Consider the following 19,605-nt stretch of genomic DNA (forward strand, 5'->3'; position numbering starts at 1 on the left):
CACCAGCGACCGGTCTATTTCCCAGCGCTTCGCACCAAAGCCACACTCGCACGGCGGTTTCAATGTGCGTCTTTCTCTGTAGTCTCGGCGCCAAGCATTGACGCCTATGCTTTACGTTTTTCTGTACCGGACTGCTTAAGAAGTGAGCTGCACCGTTAGCTAGACAAAGCGCTTATCCAAACCCACTCTCTAGTGTCGATCGCGCCGTTTTGCTGTGCAGCACGATGATTCCCCACTGGAGTTGCTCCGTTTCTTCTGTACTTTGGACTTGTTTTTTCATCTCCATCACACTCAGGACACTTGCCATTTCCAATAATGAAGGTAAGAGTCGATAAATTATTTGTCATTCCCCACTCACTGTTACTGTACACAATTAATGCTTCTTATGGTATGCCAGAAATAAAAAATAAGGGTTTTATTTGCATGGGCAATGCATGATTTTTTATATGGCTATATGATGCACGCATTTATTGTGCGAACTTTTTTTTTCCTCCACGGTCTTAAACGATCCAATGTATAGAATATGGTGAATATATAATGTCATGATAGAGATCTAGTTCATTAGATGTGATGGTTTTTACGGTAAATACAACACTTTGCCAAATCGTAAAAGATTATATAAGATACCTGCAAATCTAGGTTGTTTGTTGATGCAGAGATTCCTCAACCCTAGACCGGCGTATAAGTTAAAGTTTTACATGTGCAGTCTTTCGAAACCTTTACTCTCTTGGCGACTAGAACGAAATTCTCAAAATGGGCATTCAAAATGGTGCAGCTACGCCACCTGAGAGTTGAACATTGATGGTCACATTATCGGGCCACTTTTGCACCTGTCTGTCTTTCTTCTAAACACACCGTGACAGGTGAACGGTATTGTCACCTCAGGGGTGCTGTCTTGGCTTAATGTATATAAATGTAGAATTACATGTCACATTTACACTGTGATACATCTTCATAAAAATGACCTCACACAGAAGAGCGAATGTCTTTCACTGAACACCAGTAGAGATAATTCTGCGATTTTAACGTGTCTGCACCGTGGTCATTCTTAGAGCTGGGGGTGGGAGTACTGTATTGCAGGATGACACTACGTTTAAACAGCATCGAAGAATCTGGCCTCTGAAGTAAAAAACCGTGTCTCGTAGGTTTTGTACTTCGCAAAGGACAGCTGACTGGAGTATCCCACGGAGCATGTTAATGGTGAAAAGTCCTGACTGGGCCTTACTGGTCATTTTACCAGTACTTCTGTGTTAAACTAAACCGATTTTTAACATAATGTTATGGTCTCAGCACGGCGCATGTATTTCATTTCGGATCCCTATCTAAGATGGACTTTTCATCCATTTCACTACTGTCTTTGAAGTTCTTTCTTTCTTTCTTTCTTTCTTTCTTTCTTTCTTTCTTTCTCAAATGGTAACCAAAACGACTTCACTCTAACTGGGAGCGTACCACACTTTTTCACTCGAGTCAGCTGTACAGTCCATCTTTCTTTTGTCATCATGTTATCGTGGAAAGATTAGCACTCAGAAAAACACTTAGAACGGTTATTACTGGTAAGGCAGGTCAACTGTTTAACCAGAAATGATCATTCTGTTAGCTATTGTTTTCATTTTGAAGACCCAAAGGTGGTCGACTAGTTAATCAGAAATGGGGATAATCTATTAACTGATGGTATCTATGCTCTTGCGATGTCACTAGTTTCTGTCGACGACTACTCGCCAATAAAAGAAGGCGCTGAAAATTCATGAAGTTCACTGGCGCGCGTTTTGGGGGGGGGTTGTGTTGCAGGATGTGTTTGGTGTGGAGATGTTTTTTTATAGACGATCGGAATTGAGGTCAGCATTTTTCAGTTAATTATTTAGTATTAACAAAAATATTTTGGCAGATACTTTGGTTTGTACACAATTCATTGGTCGCCAGTGGTACATTGGAGGAGAGTGACGAGAAGGATCCCACTGACTGAGCATATCACGTCGCACCCATGAATTGATACTAATCCAAATGCCAATTAAAATGGAAACCGAAACTTTTAATTTTGCTTCCTCGGGAAGACCACCGTTTAACATGTAGATTACAGCTGGAAATCGCGAACGTGGTCGCACATATTAAAAGAGCGATGCGTTAGGCATTGGTAGACCTGTATAATGCGCAATCTTGATATTCTTACGGTAAAAATCCACAATATAATAAGACACATAACCTCCAGAAACGTTACAGCTGTAATCAAATCCAGAGAACGATAGAACGCTTAATTTGTAGTTCTGGTAGATGATAGTCGTTTGCTAGCTGATTTATTAGACAGCAGTAATAGTTAACGGGGCACTGTTTCATCATAAATGGCAATAAAATTAAAATTGAATTTGAAAAAACAAGATGTGTGACATGATCGAGGTTTTCAGAACAGGAGAGAAAAAAAAAGTTTAGCTTTTTTAATTTATGAAGAAAGTTACTTAACAGTATATAAATATTTTGGGCATAGTTGGGCTAGCTTTGGCCATCCAAATTCACTCATCCATCCATCCTTTCACATTGAACGTATATTAAACTGTCTGAGAAATCTTAATTTAAATTTCACATTGTTTCTTTCGTCGCGCTTGCCGTTAGTGCGTATAACCCTCTTCACGCAGTGGTAACAAGAGTAAATGGTTATAAGACAGGCTTAATCGAAGCATATTTTAAAATGTGAATTGTAATGCAAGTGAGCAATATTAAATTCAGAATTCAGAATAGCAGAATATTTTTCAAACCCCCTTAATCGGACTCGTATCGCACTTTCACGGAAATACATATAAACAAAGATAAACGTATACATGTACAGTTAGACAATAGAAGAGGACGTGTATTCAAATGAGGCCTTTAAATAGTTTATCAAGTGCCATGTTTAGTGTAAGGTTACTGAAATTCATTATGGTGTGCATTGTACAAAGCGAAAATATAGCAACTGAATACATAAAATAATATCTTCATACACATAAATTCACCTATTTAGTTTGTTATCCAGATGCCCCTGCGAAACGTTCATGGTTGAAAGGAAAATACTGCTGCAGTGTCAGATTTTAAACGTTAATACTAATATAACTTTGGAAATAATATCTTATGCTATAACTGTCTGAATGTGTATGTCACGCCTTTGTGATCGAGTTTATACTTTTACTGACTGAGACACAAAAGACCAAGAGTTTCAAAAAACTGAAAACAAAAACATGAATGCGAAGTATAAATCAATTTGTATACTGTATAGGAAGGATGGTAATTGTCATTAGTGTCATGAATCATCATTGATATGTAATTATGGTGATTTTTGAAGAATCAGCAGAATTGAAGATTTCCACGTGGATTTCTTTGGAAGTGTTTGGAGGAGTGAAGCAGCAGTGGTATTGCCTCTGGTCCTGGAAATCTTAATTTGTAGTTACTGTAGTTCAACTGGAAGGTGTTAGTTATGAATGTTAAGGCATTAGTAATATGGTTTCTGAGATGCAATGCCAAACAATTTCCTGATCTCAATGATTAAACCTATGATTACCAGATACCTAATGAAAATGTCTGTGCCACATTCATGACAAAAAGAATAATTTGTAAACACAACACATTCTATGTCTCACTTACTTTCTTGTGTAACTTAAACCATACATTTCACGAACATTCCTTTAGAATTATGCGAAACTTGCAATTTGGCCAGAAGCCCCCTGCTTTTATGTCCAAATTTTGAAAAGGGTATTAGTTGCACCTTCAGTGTTGTGCCAATATTCTAGCTTTACAACAGAGGAAGGATTACTGGACAGGTAATGGTCAATATATATTTTTTAGCATTAGATGAATACAAATGAAGTTTAATATACTCATGAGGTTATTTAATTTTAATTCAGTGTGTAAAGTTAGTGCTTTAAAATAGCACATACAGCAGAAAAGTGTCTTCAATATAACAGTACCAGTTTTCCAAGGCATTCTAGTTTGTACCTGTTACAACATGGCGCTGGTATTCTTCCTTGTATTTCTCTTTGATCTGTTACACTTCTGATAGTCCTTAGGTGTTTTCACATACATAATACTTTGTTTTATATTTATTATTTCACTTTCAGTTTTATAATTTGCACTGTGAATTATTTTCATATGGTATTGAAATGTGCTCTGAAAACTAAAAACTGATCCATTTTAATGTAAAGACCTCCAAACGCTTACATTTTTTTCTTTAATTGTCACTCACCCCTTAATCTTCTCTGGAAATTGGTTAGAAGGAATTTTTAAAATCAGATTTTATTGCATTTGCTGTTGTTTACTGAGTTAACCAATTATAAGCAGTTAAACATTTATAAGATGGTGCTATAATGTTAGATATGCTTCTGCATACAGCCCTTTACAATATTAAATGTGTTTCATTGATTTATTTTTAAAAATGTTATTACTGTGTTCCGCTTAAGTTCAGTTAATGTATAGAAAAGGGTGTGAGCTGTAGGAGCTCATCATATTACCTTCTCTTTGTCACAAGCATTTTTTGACAGCTATGATAAAATACAGAGTTACAATATATGATGATTTAATCGTTTATTATGTTTCACACAATATGCAAGTTGTAATATTATATCCCATACCAACCCACAGCAATTAACCAAGCATTAAGTTAAAAGATGTAGTGAATAGTTAGGTAAAGTAGGATACATAAACATCAAACCACTCTTAAAATAATTATTACTACATTATAAACTTGAAAAACATTTCATTCTGATAATGGAATCATTTATTGGATTGTTTATATCTATCCTTTACTGTTCTGATAGACTCTGTCAATTTTAATAGTGTCTATATATCCATTGTGGAGACCATTTACATTTCCTCTGCCCCCTTTGCTGTCAGGAAAGATGGATAGGTGGATGCATAGATTTATTTTGCTTTGTTAAGTGGAGGTAAATTCAGTCAACATCTTGTAAATGTGAGATATGCCCTCAATCTCCATATAGAAGCTTCACATGCTCTTATTCTTGATTAAGGTTTACACATATTGTCAGAAAAGGAGAAACAACTCACAGGCTAATAATTCCAGGCCTGTGACTGCAGAATGAAATGTCAGTTACTTTTTTCTACATGGTTGGACTCTGAGTTGGTGATTTGGTCATTATAGCAGATTGAAAGGCATGGTGAAAGGATGATGTCCTGGACAGCTGAAATCCTTTATTGTGCACTTTTAGAGCAATAGAGTGCCTTGTTAATTTGACAGAGTAGCCCATGAAATGTTCCTCTATTTTGAGAGGTGCTGGCATTTCAACATTTTTCATTTAAAGAAAATGATACTGATCTCTTAGCCAGGTTTCTTTCTTTCTTTGTGGCATGCAAGATCATAAAGAAACTGTGAAGTACAAAACAATATGCTGTAAAATCAAGTTATCATATGTATACAGCAGCTGGATTTAATGTGAACATCTTTATTCCTCATCTAAATAAGTATTAGGTAGGCTATAAACTCCTCAGAAACATTGACATTTTTTTGCCATTTTTGTTATTTTTACTATTAAGGAACTTATCAGTCAATTAACAAGTATATATTTCTGGTTGTTTAAAACATCTACAAACAAGTATTTTGTTTTATTCTTAAATTCCTAATTTTTTCCTGTAAGACATGACAGCTAAACTTTGTTTTAACAAAGCTTAAAACTAATGCATTAGCAATTTCCATAGAATAATATTCTTATGACCAAAAAAGATATTTCACTTCCTCTAGGTTTGGAAGAATGGCATTGAAAAGGAGAAACAGCAGACAAATTCGAGGCACAATTCCAATTTTGTGATTTATTACATGTAGGCTATAAAATAATGACATCCACAAAACACATTTTATGATAGTCCCATCTGCTTGAACCAAATTCTAAATTAGATTTTAATATATGTGTTTGAAATCATCTTGAAAAACAAAGCCAGAAAAATCCATTAAATGAAATAGAACATCACATTTAGCTATCTATATGTAAGACATTTTTCTACAGCTTTGTATTCAGCATTTGTTTTTATAGAGTTTTTAAAAAATATACTTAAAATAATCATTCAAGAGATCTGATATTTTATTTTGCACTTTGGGTATATGTTTCTTTATCCTAAATATTTAATATTACATTTATTGAATAAAGAAAGAACTTTGAGGATACAGAAAGAAATTAACTGGATGGTTTATTTCTTACTTTATGTACATTGTTTGTTTGGTATTTTCAGAATAAAAATCTTGAAATAATACGTTCTACAATAGTTTGCTTTATTCTATATACATTAAAATAATTTTTATGATTACTTTTAGAATTTTGAGCAGTGATGACTTAATTTCTATTTCAAATATATAATTATTATTTGTTAAAAATAATAACTTGTGTCAATAATTTTTTAGACATTTAAGCATTTTATTTTTTAAATTTAGGATGCAAATCATTTCTTTCTTTCAGAGTTTTACTGTTCATATACAGTAGTTTATGTGAACAGAATATGAAATATTTCGCAATGTCCTACTATTTTCCAGAGTGTTGTTGAATCTTAAGTAATGAGTATCAGTTTTCTGCAGAACATGTATTTTATATTTTAAGTGTTTTGTCTCTATAGACCTGGCTCTAATTACACATAGTTTATATTTTAATATGTTTTTGTTTATTGTGGTGCCAGAAAGCATCATGTTGTATGTTGGTCAGAAACTCATGTAAGAATTCCATTGTATTCTCTACACATGACAGTACTACTACAAATACTAACAGTAATTTATAAAAACTAATGTCCAGTGTTGGTTTTCGCTGGGCATCCAGTGGTTAAAGGATATGCAGTGGCTGGCTTTGGCTTAGTAATATAAAAAGCTAGCTCAGAAAATGGATGCTTTGTGGAGTTAAAAAAATCTAAAGTCCCATTCAGCTGTGATTGCACAACCAAATATAGTTACATCTTTTCAGTGTATCATTTTCTTTAATAAATTGAAATAAATAGCAAGCACAATAAATGGACCATATGCACAATAAAATCACCTTTGTGGGGTTTGTTTCTTTCCAAGATCATAGATGTTACATTATTTGTCAAATCTAATTTGTCTGACAATGCATAATTCTAAATATGTATATGATTGTGTCATGGAATTGACCAGCACCTTGTTGAGAGAGAGTTCCTGCCTTGTTCTCAATATGCCCGAATAGGCAACACTTTCTATAACCCTCAGGTCCACTGAGAAGTTTCAGACAATTAATAGATGGGATCATTAAATGACATTTTACATCAAAGGCAAAATGATTATATACTGTATGTACAAAAAATAATACATCAGTTAGAAATGGTTAGCCTTCACCACCATTTGCTTTTCATAGAACGTAGGGGTGAGGTCCTAATGTCATGAATGTACATATATTTTTATGCTTTTAAAAATATTTTTGCATACCTAATTTTTGCCCATTAAAATTTATTTGGAAATAATTTCTTTCATATAGTTATCTTAATTAAATATAGTATTTAACACTGTTGATTGGAAAACTTTATTCTTAAAAAATGTTTAACGATACATATAATAAACTTAAATTCAGAGAAAGAAAAAAAGAAAGAAAGAAAGAAATAATAAAATGTTATGATATAATTTCAGCCTAAATCTAATTTAATTTCAATTAAAAAAAATAATTGTTGAGTAAGTTTCTACATTTCCTGAATTTTGGACCGACTGATATTTCTTTTTGAAATTTTCTAAATGATCCCTGGTATTACTAGTTCTAAAATGTAAAACGTAGCAAATCTTAAGGAGAGGGAAATTTTTTTTTAAAAATTTAAAAAAAAAGGAAAAATGCAACAACAAGATGAACATCTCATGTTCATATTCCTGTCCATTGTGAGACAGGTACATACATAGATATAGTAGTTACAATTTGGGAATCTGTGTATAGTAATAACTTATTTGTATGAGTAGAAATTAGTCAGAAATAATACACACAAGACTGAAAAATGCAAAAAAGTCCACAAAAAAGTACTATATAACATCCCAGGACCCAGAATCACAACTACAAAAACAATGAGCTAAGTATTTTTGTATGCATTGCGTTTGCCTTAAAAAGCCACTGTGTATTTCTAAAAACTATCAGGTACACTGGTACAAGGCAAATGAGTCAAAAAGAACATATGGCAACTTTAAAAAGAATTGCTTTTATAAACAATACAGTAAGCCCAGGTAAATATTAAATAAGATGAGTAAAGACAGCAGGTTAAAAAAAAGCATTTTTTAATTTTGAATTCTGAGACAGAGTTTGAAAATCATTACTAAAGCTGCCATATCCCACACACAATAATGACTTATTGTATTACAGAATTAAATACATTTCAAATAATCTTTGTTTTTGTACATAGATGAAACGGCTTCAGCAAAAGTTTATATCTGTTATTAGGTACAGTGCATTAAAAATACACTGCTTAACTTTCAGTTCTCATAATGCATTTAATGTTTTGTATCAGAGAGTCTTTCATCACTAATTTGTTCTTAACAACCAAACCGAAAGTACCATGCATGAGTTTTAATCAGTCTTTCTTGATGATGAAAGATGCATTATTGTGTATGTGCTGACCAACAAGAAGTCATGAAAAGCTTTGCCGTCAGAAGAAGCAAAGGAAAATGGTTACTCTCTTCCCATACTATAACCTTGCTTACCAAAAATGTAAAGTTTAGTTTTGGATAAAACAAGAAAAATCTGTAAAATTGAAAAAGGATGCTCTCATTTTTGTAATATATTATATTTTAGGTTTAGACATTCTCATAATGGGTATAATTTTGGGTTGTCATTAGCGTTGTCGTATATTGCTAGTAGCTTTAAAAAAGGTTTTCAGCGGAAATATTAAAATTTTAATCCAGAATGGAGCTTTAAATGAATGATTTAAAAGTAAATAGATGATGTAAGACCTTCCAAAGACCTAAATTACTAAATAGTATTTACATTAAATAATGTTGAAGTAAAATATGGATATTTGTTTTTTTCCTAGCATTCTATAGATGGTCATGTTATGGTGGTGACATTGTGTGAGGGATCATAGATGCATATGCTAGTAAATTCACTGTGACAGACTGGTGTTTTTTATGGTCTGGGTTCTGCTTTGTGAGTAATGCCGCTAGGACAAGGATATGAGTCCCCAGAACCCTACAATAATATGAAGCAAGTTCAGGAAATGCGTCATTTTCTAGTTTCAGTGTTGTCATAGTGCAGTATTCAGAACCGATTACAGGCAGTAGTACTTTGAGTCTGGAGGGTGTATTTGCTTGGGTTTAATTCTTACTGTTCCTGATTCCTTCATATTTTTTTAACTTTCTTATTCCATTCTGATATCACAGGCTATATTTCTTTTGTTAACAGTTTGACTTAATATCTGTATTTAAATTATATTCTTTAGCCTTCAGAGAAACTACACGATTTTAAAGCTCAAATGCAGAAATTTGAACATTTTTCATTTTAGAAAGTGTTAGTGGTAAGTGTTTTTAACTGGGAGCAATGCTATCTTTTGTTCATGCTATAAAAAATAAATATCATCCATTCTGTAATAATTTAATTTGTTTCATTTTTGGGATAGACATTTGCTGGAATTTTACTTTGACCTTTTGAGCTCATATGTGTTTTTATTGATGGTTTAATTGGGATGTCCATTGATTAGCACACAATTTATGGTGTTGTACTGGATATAACAAATACAATTGCATTATTGGTTAAAAGGAAGCAAATTTCAAACTTAAACTCTAGATGCTGTGTTGTGGATTTTGATAAACTCTTAAGGTATATTAAGAGCATTTTTACGTGATAATTAAAGATGACATCTAGGCTTCGCTTAATGATACCAGTTAGGCTGACACATAAGCACATTGCATTTGAATAAACTGGTAAGAGCATATACTGTAGTTAACAATCACTTGAAATCCCTGGAAAGAACTATATTTATCTTCATTAGTGAAAAATTTTAATGGGTTAACTGAGAGTACAGTACTGTAGTTAAATATTAGATAGCAACAAGAAAAACAAATACATTTTTGATGTGAAACTGAAAAGTTATCTTTTAGCACTACTTAAGGAAAACTTTTTTGTTGCATTTTTTTTTTAAGTTTAAGCATACCAATTTCCATCACAAGCCCAAGTACCTACTTTTACTAAGCAGGTTGTTGAGAGGTCTGAAGCGGTTTGAGTCATTTGGGTGAATCCAGTAGGTCAATGATCTTTGGCACAGAGGAATTTCTAGGGAGCAATAGAGTGTTTAATTGTGACAGCTGAAAGAATCGGCACTTCAGTTGAGCAATGTATTACAAAATAACAGCATGAGTGTACCATAAGGGATTTTACCAAAGCATACTGTATGTTAGTTCTAATTTTATTTGCTCAACTTTATACTTCTGCTTTCAAAACAATCTGAATGCAATTCAAGTATAATGTAGAGAAAAACAGGAAATCCTGTTTAAAATCTCTTCTCTACTTGTCATTGGCCTAATTATAAATTAGAAAAAAGGCAGTCACTAAACAGCTGATTTTCATGTATTTCATGATAAATCTTTAAAAAATGATGTCCTGTCAAATGTTAAATTTATCCAATTTTTGGCTTCATAAAAACATGACCTAACTACCCCCTTATTTTGTATATCTGCTTAGTCAAGCTTAGGGTTGTGTTGCCTGTAGCAAGTTCTGGCAGAATCAGGCACTGGACAGGAACCAACATCAAACAGCTCTTTTTTTCTGTTTCTTCAAGAATGATGTACAAAGGAGCTGTTAATTGACTTTTTTTGCTCATGAGATTTTATGTGCTATAATTTTAGCGCACTGTCCATCTAATTATCTTTCTAATTTCAAATGCTCATTGATACAGGGTGTCACAGATCTGTCAACCATGAGAATAAGACAAGTGCAGTACCCTTGCTTATATGTTAAATATTAAAAATTACATTTATACAGTAAATTCTCTGAATGTTTAGAAATTTTTAATTTTAACCATATTAGTAACCTTTAATTTTACCCAATTACTTTTTATGCAAAATTAATAAACACTTTCCTGGAATATTTTTAGTCAGAATTTAAGATTTTTCTGTGTTTGCTTTTGACATTTATGTTTCTATACAAATAGTGATATTTCAATAATCAATATTAAGGAAAGATGATTCAGTTACATCTAAGTGAAAAAATTATCTATCATATGTTGTCATCCTAGTAGTAAACTTGAATTAAAAACAATTATAATTCCTAGCATTGTTTTCCTCATCACCATATATTAAAACATATATATAGTAATTTTAAAGATGTTAAATTATAATAATGTTGCATTAAACAATATCATGGGTATTTAAGCCCTGACATACAATAGGCATACTGTTTATGCATCTATAAATGGGTAATATTTATCTGGTTGCACTTACTCGCAAAATCTTATCCCAGTGGAAATTAATTTAGGCGGAGTGATTATATTAGAGGGCGGCACGGTGGCGCAGTGGGTAGTGCTGCTGCCTCGCAGTTGGGAGACCTGGGGACCTGGGTTCGCTTCCCGGGTGCTCCCTGTGTTGAGTTTGCATGTTCTCCCCATGTCTGCGTGGGTTTCCTCCGGGTGCTCCGGTTTCCTCCCACAGTCCAAAGACATGCAGGTTAGGTGGATTGGCGATTCTAAATTGGCCCTAGTGTGTGCTTGGTGTGTGGGTGTGTTTGTGTGTGTCCTGCAGTGGGTTGGCACCCTACCCAGGATTGGTTCCCTGCCTTGTGCCCTGTGTTGGCTGGGATTGGCTCCAGCAGACCCCCGTGACCCTGTGTTTGGATTCAGCGGGTTGGAAAATGGATGGATGGATGGATGATTATATTAGCTGTTCCTTCCATTCCTGTTTAAAAGTTAACAAGACCAAAGTAAACATCAGCTCTGACATCCAAACTTTTATAGCTCTTGTGATTTGTCCGGCCCTCTGGGATGCGGTCTGACCACCTGTCACCTTGAATTGGTTTGTAAGTGGTTAATAAGATGAATGGATCTTTTATAGGTATTGTTTATAGTACTAGTTGTTTCCATATTCTTACAGATTGGTCACTGTTGGTAAGTTAAGTGACCTGCAATATCTAACACAATCAGCCAGCAGATGAGAGTGTATGGACAGTCTTATAAATTACATGGCACAGCATATTTGAACAAAAGGCACTTTTTACAGATAAATTAGGTACTCCACAAATAAACTTTAATTAGTGGAAAACTGGTAGTGTTACCATCAGTACACACCAAACATTGTCATCATTATCATAGAATGTATTTTTGAAATTCCTAATAATCTCAATGCACAACTAAATATATTCACTCCAGCCCTTGCCAACATATACTCAACATCTTTGGTTGTTATTTTCTTTATGGCAGTTTTAATATAAGTATAAATTATTGAATAATGAATGAATACTGATGATGAGTCAAACAGGAAGCTAAACAGATAAACCGACTAAGAATAAGCTGGATCTGTTCTTCAGATGCTCTCAATTTGAACAACGAAAGCAGTCTTTGAATGAATATTGTTAAATATGTAATTCACTTTACTTTTACACTTTAAAAAAACTGCAAATCTGGTGTCCCATTTAGTGCTAGTTTCTACCTTACATTAATTTCTGCCAGAACTGCTCAAACCCTGTAATACAAAAGTTATGTTAGAATAAAGATGGAAGAAGGCTTTAGGGTATAATTGAAAAGAAATCTGACTGTTGTTTTTAAAGTAGGATTTATAATACAGACTTAAAAATCGTGAAAATTGATGGGATCTGTTTTCCAATATGAAGATGCTATTTTTAATAAACACTTAGAATAGTATTACCTAATTTAATTTAAATGAGTCTGAATGGGAGGTAAGACAAATGGTGGTACAAATTAATTTTAAATGTTTGTAAAACCAGTATTTCATGAATAATTAGAAATGTATACAGAGTATAGTTGTAAAAGTATAAAAGGATTAAAAATATTTGACTGTTTTACTTTTACCGTATTCCACATATCATTCATAGTCACAATTCAATATGATTTTCTTATAGTTGTATACACAATTATAAGTTTTATATGTTTTATATACAGTACATATCCTGTTATACTGTTTGTATTTTATTATACAAAACCGCATTCACTCATAGGTTTACAGTTTCAAATTAACCTGTCCTACACGTCTTTGGCATCTGGGAGGAGGACCAGTAAACTATCTAAACATGCATTAAAGAGTATCAACACACATTTTAAATATTTTTATCAACATCTAATTGCTTCAGTATAGTATAGATGAAAACAGTGAAGTGAGTAAAAAATTGACTGCTTAAAATATATGGTGTTAATGAATGTGTTCTAAATGGCTTGTGTGAATAAAATGTAATCTATATTTAACCAATCCACCTTTTAAATACAATTCAAATTGAAAGTAGTATTTGTCTGGTTTATTTTGTGAGTAAAAGAAAACAAAACTGCTGAAAGGTGACTAGCATGCTGTACATGGCCTGATTGTCACCCAGTGTCTAAAGACAGAAGGTACTTTATTATTTAATATTAAAGATGTACTGTTGATTATTATCGTTATAGCTAATACTTGTAAGATTCACATGTATTGGAATACATAACACTGATAGAAAAGAATGAATAGAAAACAGACTGCCTTGTATCACGGTGGCATATTATAAACAATGACGAGAAGCATTTATTATTATTTTACCTCTTGTCTAGACAGTTTGGTGCTAAAAGGAGATAAACCAAATATTCCAAAGTACAATACGCCTTCCAAGTGAGATAAGAAGGTGACTGCCTTCCATATAAATTTGAAAGGGAGCATTGGGCTTGAATATAAAATAACAAAAGTATGATTTTGAATGCATATGGGCCCCTAAGCATAGATTCAGGACATTTCATAGACTTGCTTAAACTTTATTTTTCAGCCTAAAATGTCAAATCAAAAATGATAAGGCCTCTTCAGAACTAGAAGATTTGTTGTTGTGATTATGTGAATTGGGAGAAGTGTTAAAAAAAAAAAAAAAAAAATATATATATATATATATATATATATATATATATATATATAATAAATAATTGAAAAATGGAGTTAGAAATTGGTCTGGGGAAGCAATTCCATTGATCTTTTGTACCAGCCTGGAAGAACAGTAAAAGTAATTTTTGTAGTTTGCTTTTGAAATAAAGTTCTGACTTCTATTGATTATATATGTCATCTTCCAGTTTTGTTATTATCTAAAATGTCAAACAAAGTAAAGAAAAATGTCATGTTTGTATCATGGAGAAAGAATTCTTCTTGTTTACAGTTTAATTTTATAAGAAATGCAATCTCAGCACATGAACGTTTTTGGAAACTTGGAAGTGAAGGCCATGTAATATGTATAATATGTAGCTAGGAGTAAATTGTCTCTTTAAAAATATTTTATCGTTTGAACATTGTCTCAGATTATCTTAAATTAAAAAAAGTTAATTACATATTAGTTTTAGTAAAGATTTATAATATTGCATAACATAAGAATAAAAGTATAGACTGTGTACTGAATGATACTGTGTCCTTGTTATAGAGTAACATTTTCTTATTATATTGGGGAACATCAAATAAATCATCAACCCCATTTTAAATCTTGATGTAAAATAATTAATTGTGCTGAAAGAAAGATGGTTTTTACTTTATACTTACTTATTATTTTTTATATATTTAATTTATTATTTTATATTTATTTTACTTTATATTTCAAATGTAAATTACTTACAGATTTAAATCCAGAGTTGACTGTTTGTTCTTCTACATTATTCTGCAGTAAATTTATTGGATTCTCGAGCTGTTATCGGTGATCTTGGCTGGATAGCCTATCCAAAGAATGGGGTAAGTCTTTCCTCACATTTCTTGCCACAAAGTGCATTAATGGTCTTAATACTAAGGGTATATCTCAAGGACTAGAATCCCCTGGAGTGAATCGTCACTAGTGACTGAAAAGGGCTTTTACTTTAATTTTTTTTTTTGTTAAGAGATTCTGTACCTCTAGAGAGTGCAGCCTCTGCATTCTAATTACACAGAGAATTTACAGAAATTCTGTTTAATATAGTCTACTTTTAATTCTTAACTTAGTAATTCTGATAAGACGCAATTAATAGACTGAAAGTTTCATTTGTGCATACATTGTTCATATGTAAATATTAGTGTGGTATGTCCTGTGCCTTTTGTATTGAGCCCTATTTGATCCACTTTTAAGTTAAATTCATTTAACAGAGACAGCTCAGGTGTTTTAACTTTTGTAGCTGTTGTATGTTTCAGAAGTAAGAAGTACTTTGTGTAATATATTATTTTTCTTCTTTTGGCAGTCTGTAGTATTTATGAAGCATTTTTTCTCATTTATTAAAAAAGTCAATGCTTAATTTGTAATTAAGTTGAAAGGAATAAAACAGAAAGTACAATAGTGAAAATATGAGAAATAATACAGAGCACTGCCTTTCTGTATTCACATATTTTAGTCTTCTGATCAGGATTATGATACTTTTGAAGTTTTTTTAGCATAACTGAACATAAAAGGTCATTTATATTAATGTGTGGTGATCTGTGGTTTCTTTTGTGCCCCAGGGGAAGGACTGTACCTTACTCTCATTATCCAAAATTTATTACATTAGTACCCTGAAGGCTCAGGAAAAAATGACCCTGGCCTGTGAGTTTTCTTTAGCAATATGATTCCCACAAAAACATGTTTCTTATGTCAGATTCAGTTTTTTAAGTCTTACAGCTTCTTTTTGACTAAATAAAAGAACTCTCATCATAGTTACAGCCTTGATTGTGCCTTCTGTATGTTTCCTTGATTTCTCTTCAGTTTCAATATGCTTAAATAAGTGGCACTGTATGTTTTACAAGAAGAACTTCTTGTGTCTTTTAACATTTCAGAAGACATATCTAATATTTCCCTGGAAACTCTGCCAATGAGATGAAATAATTGTTACAGTCCCTTAGATTTGGCATTAAAAACTAACATGACCAAGCTACAAACAACAGATTCTTGTGTATTTGACCATACACTGAGTGAAAAGATAGATAGGCACTGGGACATGGAATGGGGTATAATAATAAGAAAAATTCTGATATTGTTAAGTAAGATACAGTAGTATAAATCTGAAATTGGCAGAAAATGATAAGTTTAATAAGAGAGAGAAAGAGATTTGAAGTCTGTCTTTTTAGACTTTCATTTACAACACGCCATCAGGGTTATCAGTCACTATAGCAGAACTGACTGCCGTGATGCAATCATTCAAACTCCCAAACTCTCTCAGCATTTTAAATTTAGCACATAAGTAATGTGAGAAGCAAGCTTTTAGATGCAGTCTCTATTTAAATTGCCTCATGCATTTTTATGTCAAAAGGATGTAAACAGTAATTGGCAGTTTTTACTTTATATGTATGTTGTTCACTGAGTTGATGCAAGTAAATTTCACATCATTTATTTTATATTGTATGTTCCAGACTTGTGCCTGTTACTGTTAAGATAGGTTGTGTCTCCACAAAACACCAAAAATAATACAAGAGGCATTGAGGTATTGAAAATTGCTAGACTGATGAATGGTTTAAAAAATACATTTCATTCTGAATATATACATGCCTTCTACACAAAGGCTGCATTAAGTAGAAGATCAGGCATGCATTAATATAATACATTTCATTCTGATTAAATGCATGCCTTCTACATGAAGGCCGTATTAAGTAGAGGATCAGGCATGCATCAGTATTTGGGTTATCGATAAAATAAAAATAATTTAAAGAAAAAAGTGTAATTTCTGAAAATATAATGATGAAAGATCAGATACCAGTTTCAGAATTATGAAACAAGATTCTGGTTTCAAACTTTTTACATAAAATTTTAAAAAAAGCAGAATATCTAGTTGATGTTTACGGAGCACTCATTTTCTATATAGCTTTTTAAGTGTACTCTCCAGGAAGCATGGTATGTATCTTGACTTATATAGACTATTTTCACACCTCTACTTTCTGGAAGAATCTAAGAAACTCATGTAATCATCTTGTGCTTGAAATTAAGAAATATTAATCTAATTCTTGTGTTCTGTATGTTTCAAGTAATTTTTGAGATACTGTATTGTTATGAAATGTATTATATTTGTTTTTGAAAAATTCACCCATCCGGTGATCAATGAATATGCCATAAGTGGGCAAAATGACAGAGAAAGATGTCTTCTTCTTTTAAAATTTTTCTTATTGTAGGTGGAAGGATAATATTAAAATAAAAAAGGATATATGTTCAATTACATTCGAATTAATGAAGACCACATGAGAAAATACTTGACATAGCACACTACAATTGCTTTGATTGACTGGATTTCCTTATACTTTATTGTTTAATATATGTTTTGAAAAAATTCCGGGAAGTGGTGTTGTTAGCTACAGAATGATGTCTGTGTAGTGCTACTCTTAACATAACTCAGATTTATGAGGAATATTACTGCAATAGATTTATCCGCATATTGTCAAGTCACACCTTTTGAAGGTGGAATCTACTGATACTGAAAAATACAAAGCTGTGTTTTATAAGACATATTAAAATTGTTTAGAATAAATTAAAATACTTTGTTAATTTTAAGCATACTTCTAAAGAAGTGTAATCACAATCTCATTTATTTGCAGTAAGTGTACTGTACACCAACCATTTCCTTCATAAAATGTGTTCAGTACCAGGCTCTTTTGGAATTTGTATGTACAATACTGTAAATGTATACAGAATTGATGCCATGACAAAATTAATTAATTTACATTTTATACAGCATATATCAAAGTAAACCACTTTCTATGAGATTTGCAGAAGAATAATGTCAAAAGCTTTCTTTAAAACACAATAAACCATATACTGTATATGTTTCAAAGATATTTGTTTAGAACTCTTGGAGTCAGTGACTGTGTAAGTCATTATATGAAGACTATAATGTCGTATGATATTTATTAACATTATGCCCTAAAGTTCTGAATACTTCCCTAATTAAAATCAGTCAGGCAGTCAGTCATTGTCCTACCTGCTATATCCTAAAACAGGGTCACAGGGGTCTGCTGGAGCCAATCCCAGCCAACACAGGGTGCAAGGCAGGAACAAATCCCCGGGCAGGGTGCCAGCCCACCGCAGAGTTAAAATCATAATTTATCTATTAATGCTTTGAAATAATTTTTATTTTTTCTTCAATTTAAAAATCAAAAATAAGTAGTGACAATGCAGTTTTTTTTTGTGTTCACCATATGAGTTCTTCTGTTGAGATGACTGGCAATATTTTAGAGTATTGTGAACTTGAGTAACATCTGAACCTTTTAAACACAGTTACAAATTATCTTTATCTGGGTATATGGAACTGTTTTTTTTTCAGAAGGTAGATTTGATGCAAATTTTCTTTCCTAAAATTCATACTACGCTCCTGTTTGCATTAAGATGAATCAGTAGTCAAGATGATTAAGATGATTAAGTAATAACAAAAGACAGACTAATTGTTTCCTCACCCTGCTATATATGATATAAAATGAGAAGTACTTTTGTTTTTTTTTTAGAAATGGCGTTCTGTTTATGTAGGTGAATTAATTTGTGTTGGTCAGGGATTCTTGTTCTGCTAGGATGATCAATTGTCTAGTTAGTTACATGTTATTTTTGAAACTGCAGTTCACCATTTATTAAAATAATAATGGGTTTCTGCAGACCACTGGTGCATTTATAAGTCTGTTGTCTTTGTATGATATGTTTATTGCTTCAAATTCCTTAGGTCCAAAGTGTGATTTTGTGTTGGTTTGCCTTCCACTGTATTTAGAGTTAGCACATTCTCACAGTTTTATGTACTGTAGTTTTCCTCCAGGGATTTTGGCTCCCTCCCACACTCCAAAGAAATGCTACTAGCCAAAGTGTCTCTAAATATCCCTTGTGTGACTGTGCACTCTGCCTCACTTCAAAGGTCTAGCACACACTGTTGCAAGGATAGGCATTGAGTCACTATATCACTGAACTGGAATAAGTGAATGTGAACACTGATAGATAAGTGGATGTAATGAAAAGAATTTATGTTAGGACCCTCATCCAAAAGACTTAAGAGAAGCTTTATTCATGTAAATATGGTATGCTGCAGTTAGTTTTGAATGTATCTTAAATAAAAGAATGTTTGCCAGATATGTTGCTTTAAGTCATAGCCCTTCAAAAAATGCTTTACTAGCTATAACTCAACAATCAAATTTAAGACTTGGCATCTTATTGTTAAGTCTCATAGGGTTTAATTAAGTAAGAGTTTCAAAATGCTGTTTTCTCAAAGTTACTGTAAATCCATCAAAGGGATCTGTTTGTGATCTTTGTCAGTTTCTCTCAACCACAGATAATATTGTTGTTTGCCACACTTTGATTTTGTATTGTGATTAAATCAGCACTTTCAGTTGTAGAAACACATGTGGACACCTGGGAAACAATTTACAAATCTTACTCAGGCCAATTTATATTTAGTACATAAACTGAAAACGAACTGGGAGACACAGTGAATCACCTGGACAAAGGACAAAAATGCAGTATTTAAGCAATTAGTGGGGAAATTGATTTAGATCATCTTGTATTTAATCTTCCAGTTAGAAGAAGAAAAAATAAAAAGATGTTTTCATTGGTAGTACTT

General features: G+C 32.5%; 1 protein-coding gene across 3 annotated transcripts in view; it reads left to right on the forward strand.

The window, feature by feature from the left end:
* The first annotated feature begins 5 nt into the window (after window positions 1-5).
* Window positions 6-19,605, forward strand: part of LOC114652109 (ephrin type-A receptor 5) — a 426,918-nt gene continuing 407,318 nt past the window's right edge. Inside the window, exons 1-2 of one of the 3 annotated variants that reach the window (XM_051927777.1) lie at window positions 6-321; window positions 14,754-14,818. In XM_051927777.1, coding sequence (XP_051783737.1) covers window positions 225-321; window positions 14,754-14,818 — 162 coding nt within the window. In that variant the 5' untranslated portion in view covers window positions 6-224. The remainder of the gene's footprint in view (window positions 322-14,753; window positions 14,819-19,605) is intronic. The other 2 variants (XM_028802306.2, XM_028802307.2) reach the window with 2 other exon arrangements.

Source organism: Erpetoichthys calabaricus, chromosome 5 (genome assembly GCF_900747795.2).
Source record: "Erpetoichthys calabaricus chromosome 5, fErpCal1.3, whole genome shotgun sequence".
In the NCBI taxonomy this organism is placed as follows: domain Eukaryota; kingdom Metazoa; phylum Chordata; class Cladistia; order Polypteriformes; family Polypteridae; genus Erpetoichthys; species Erpetoichthys calabaricus.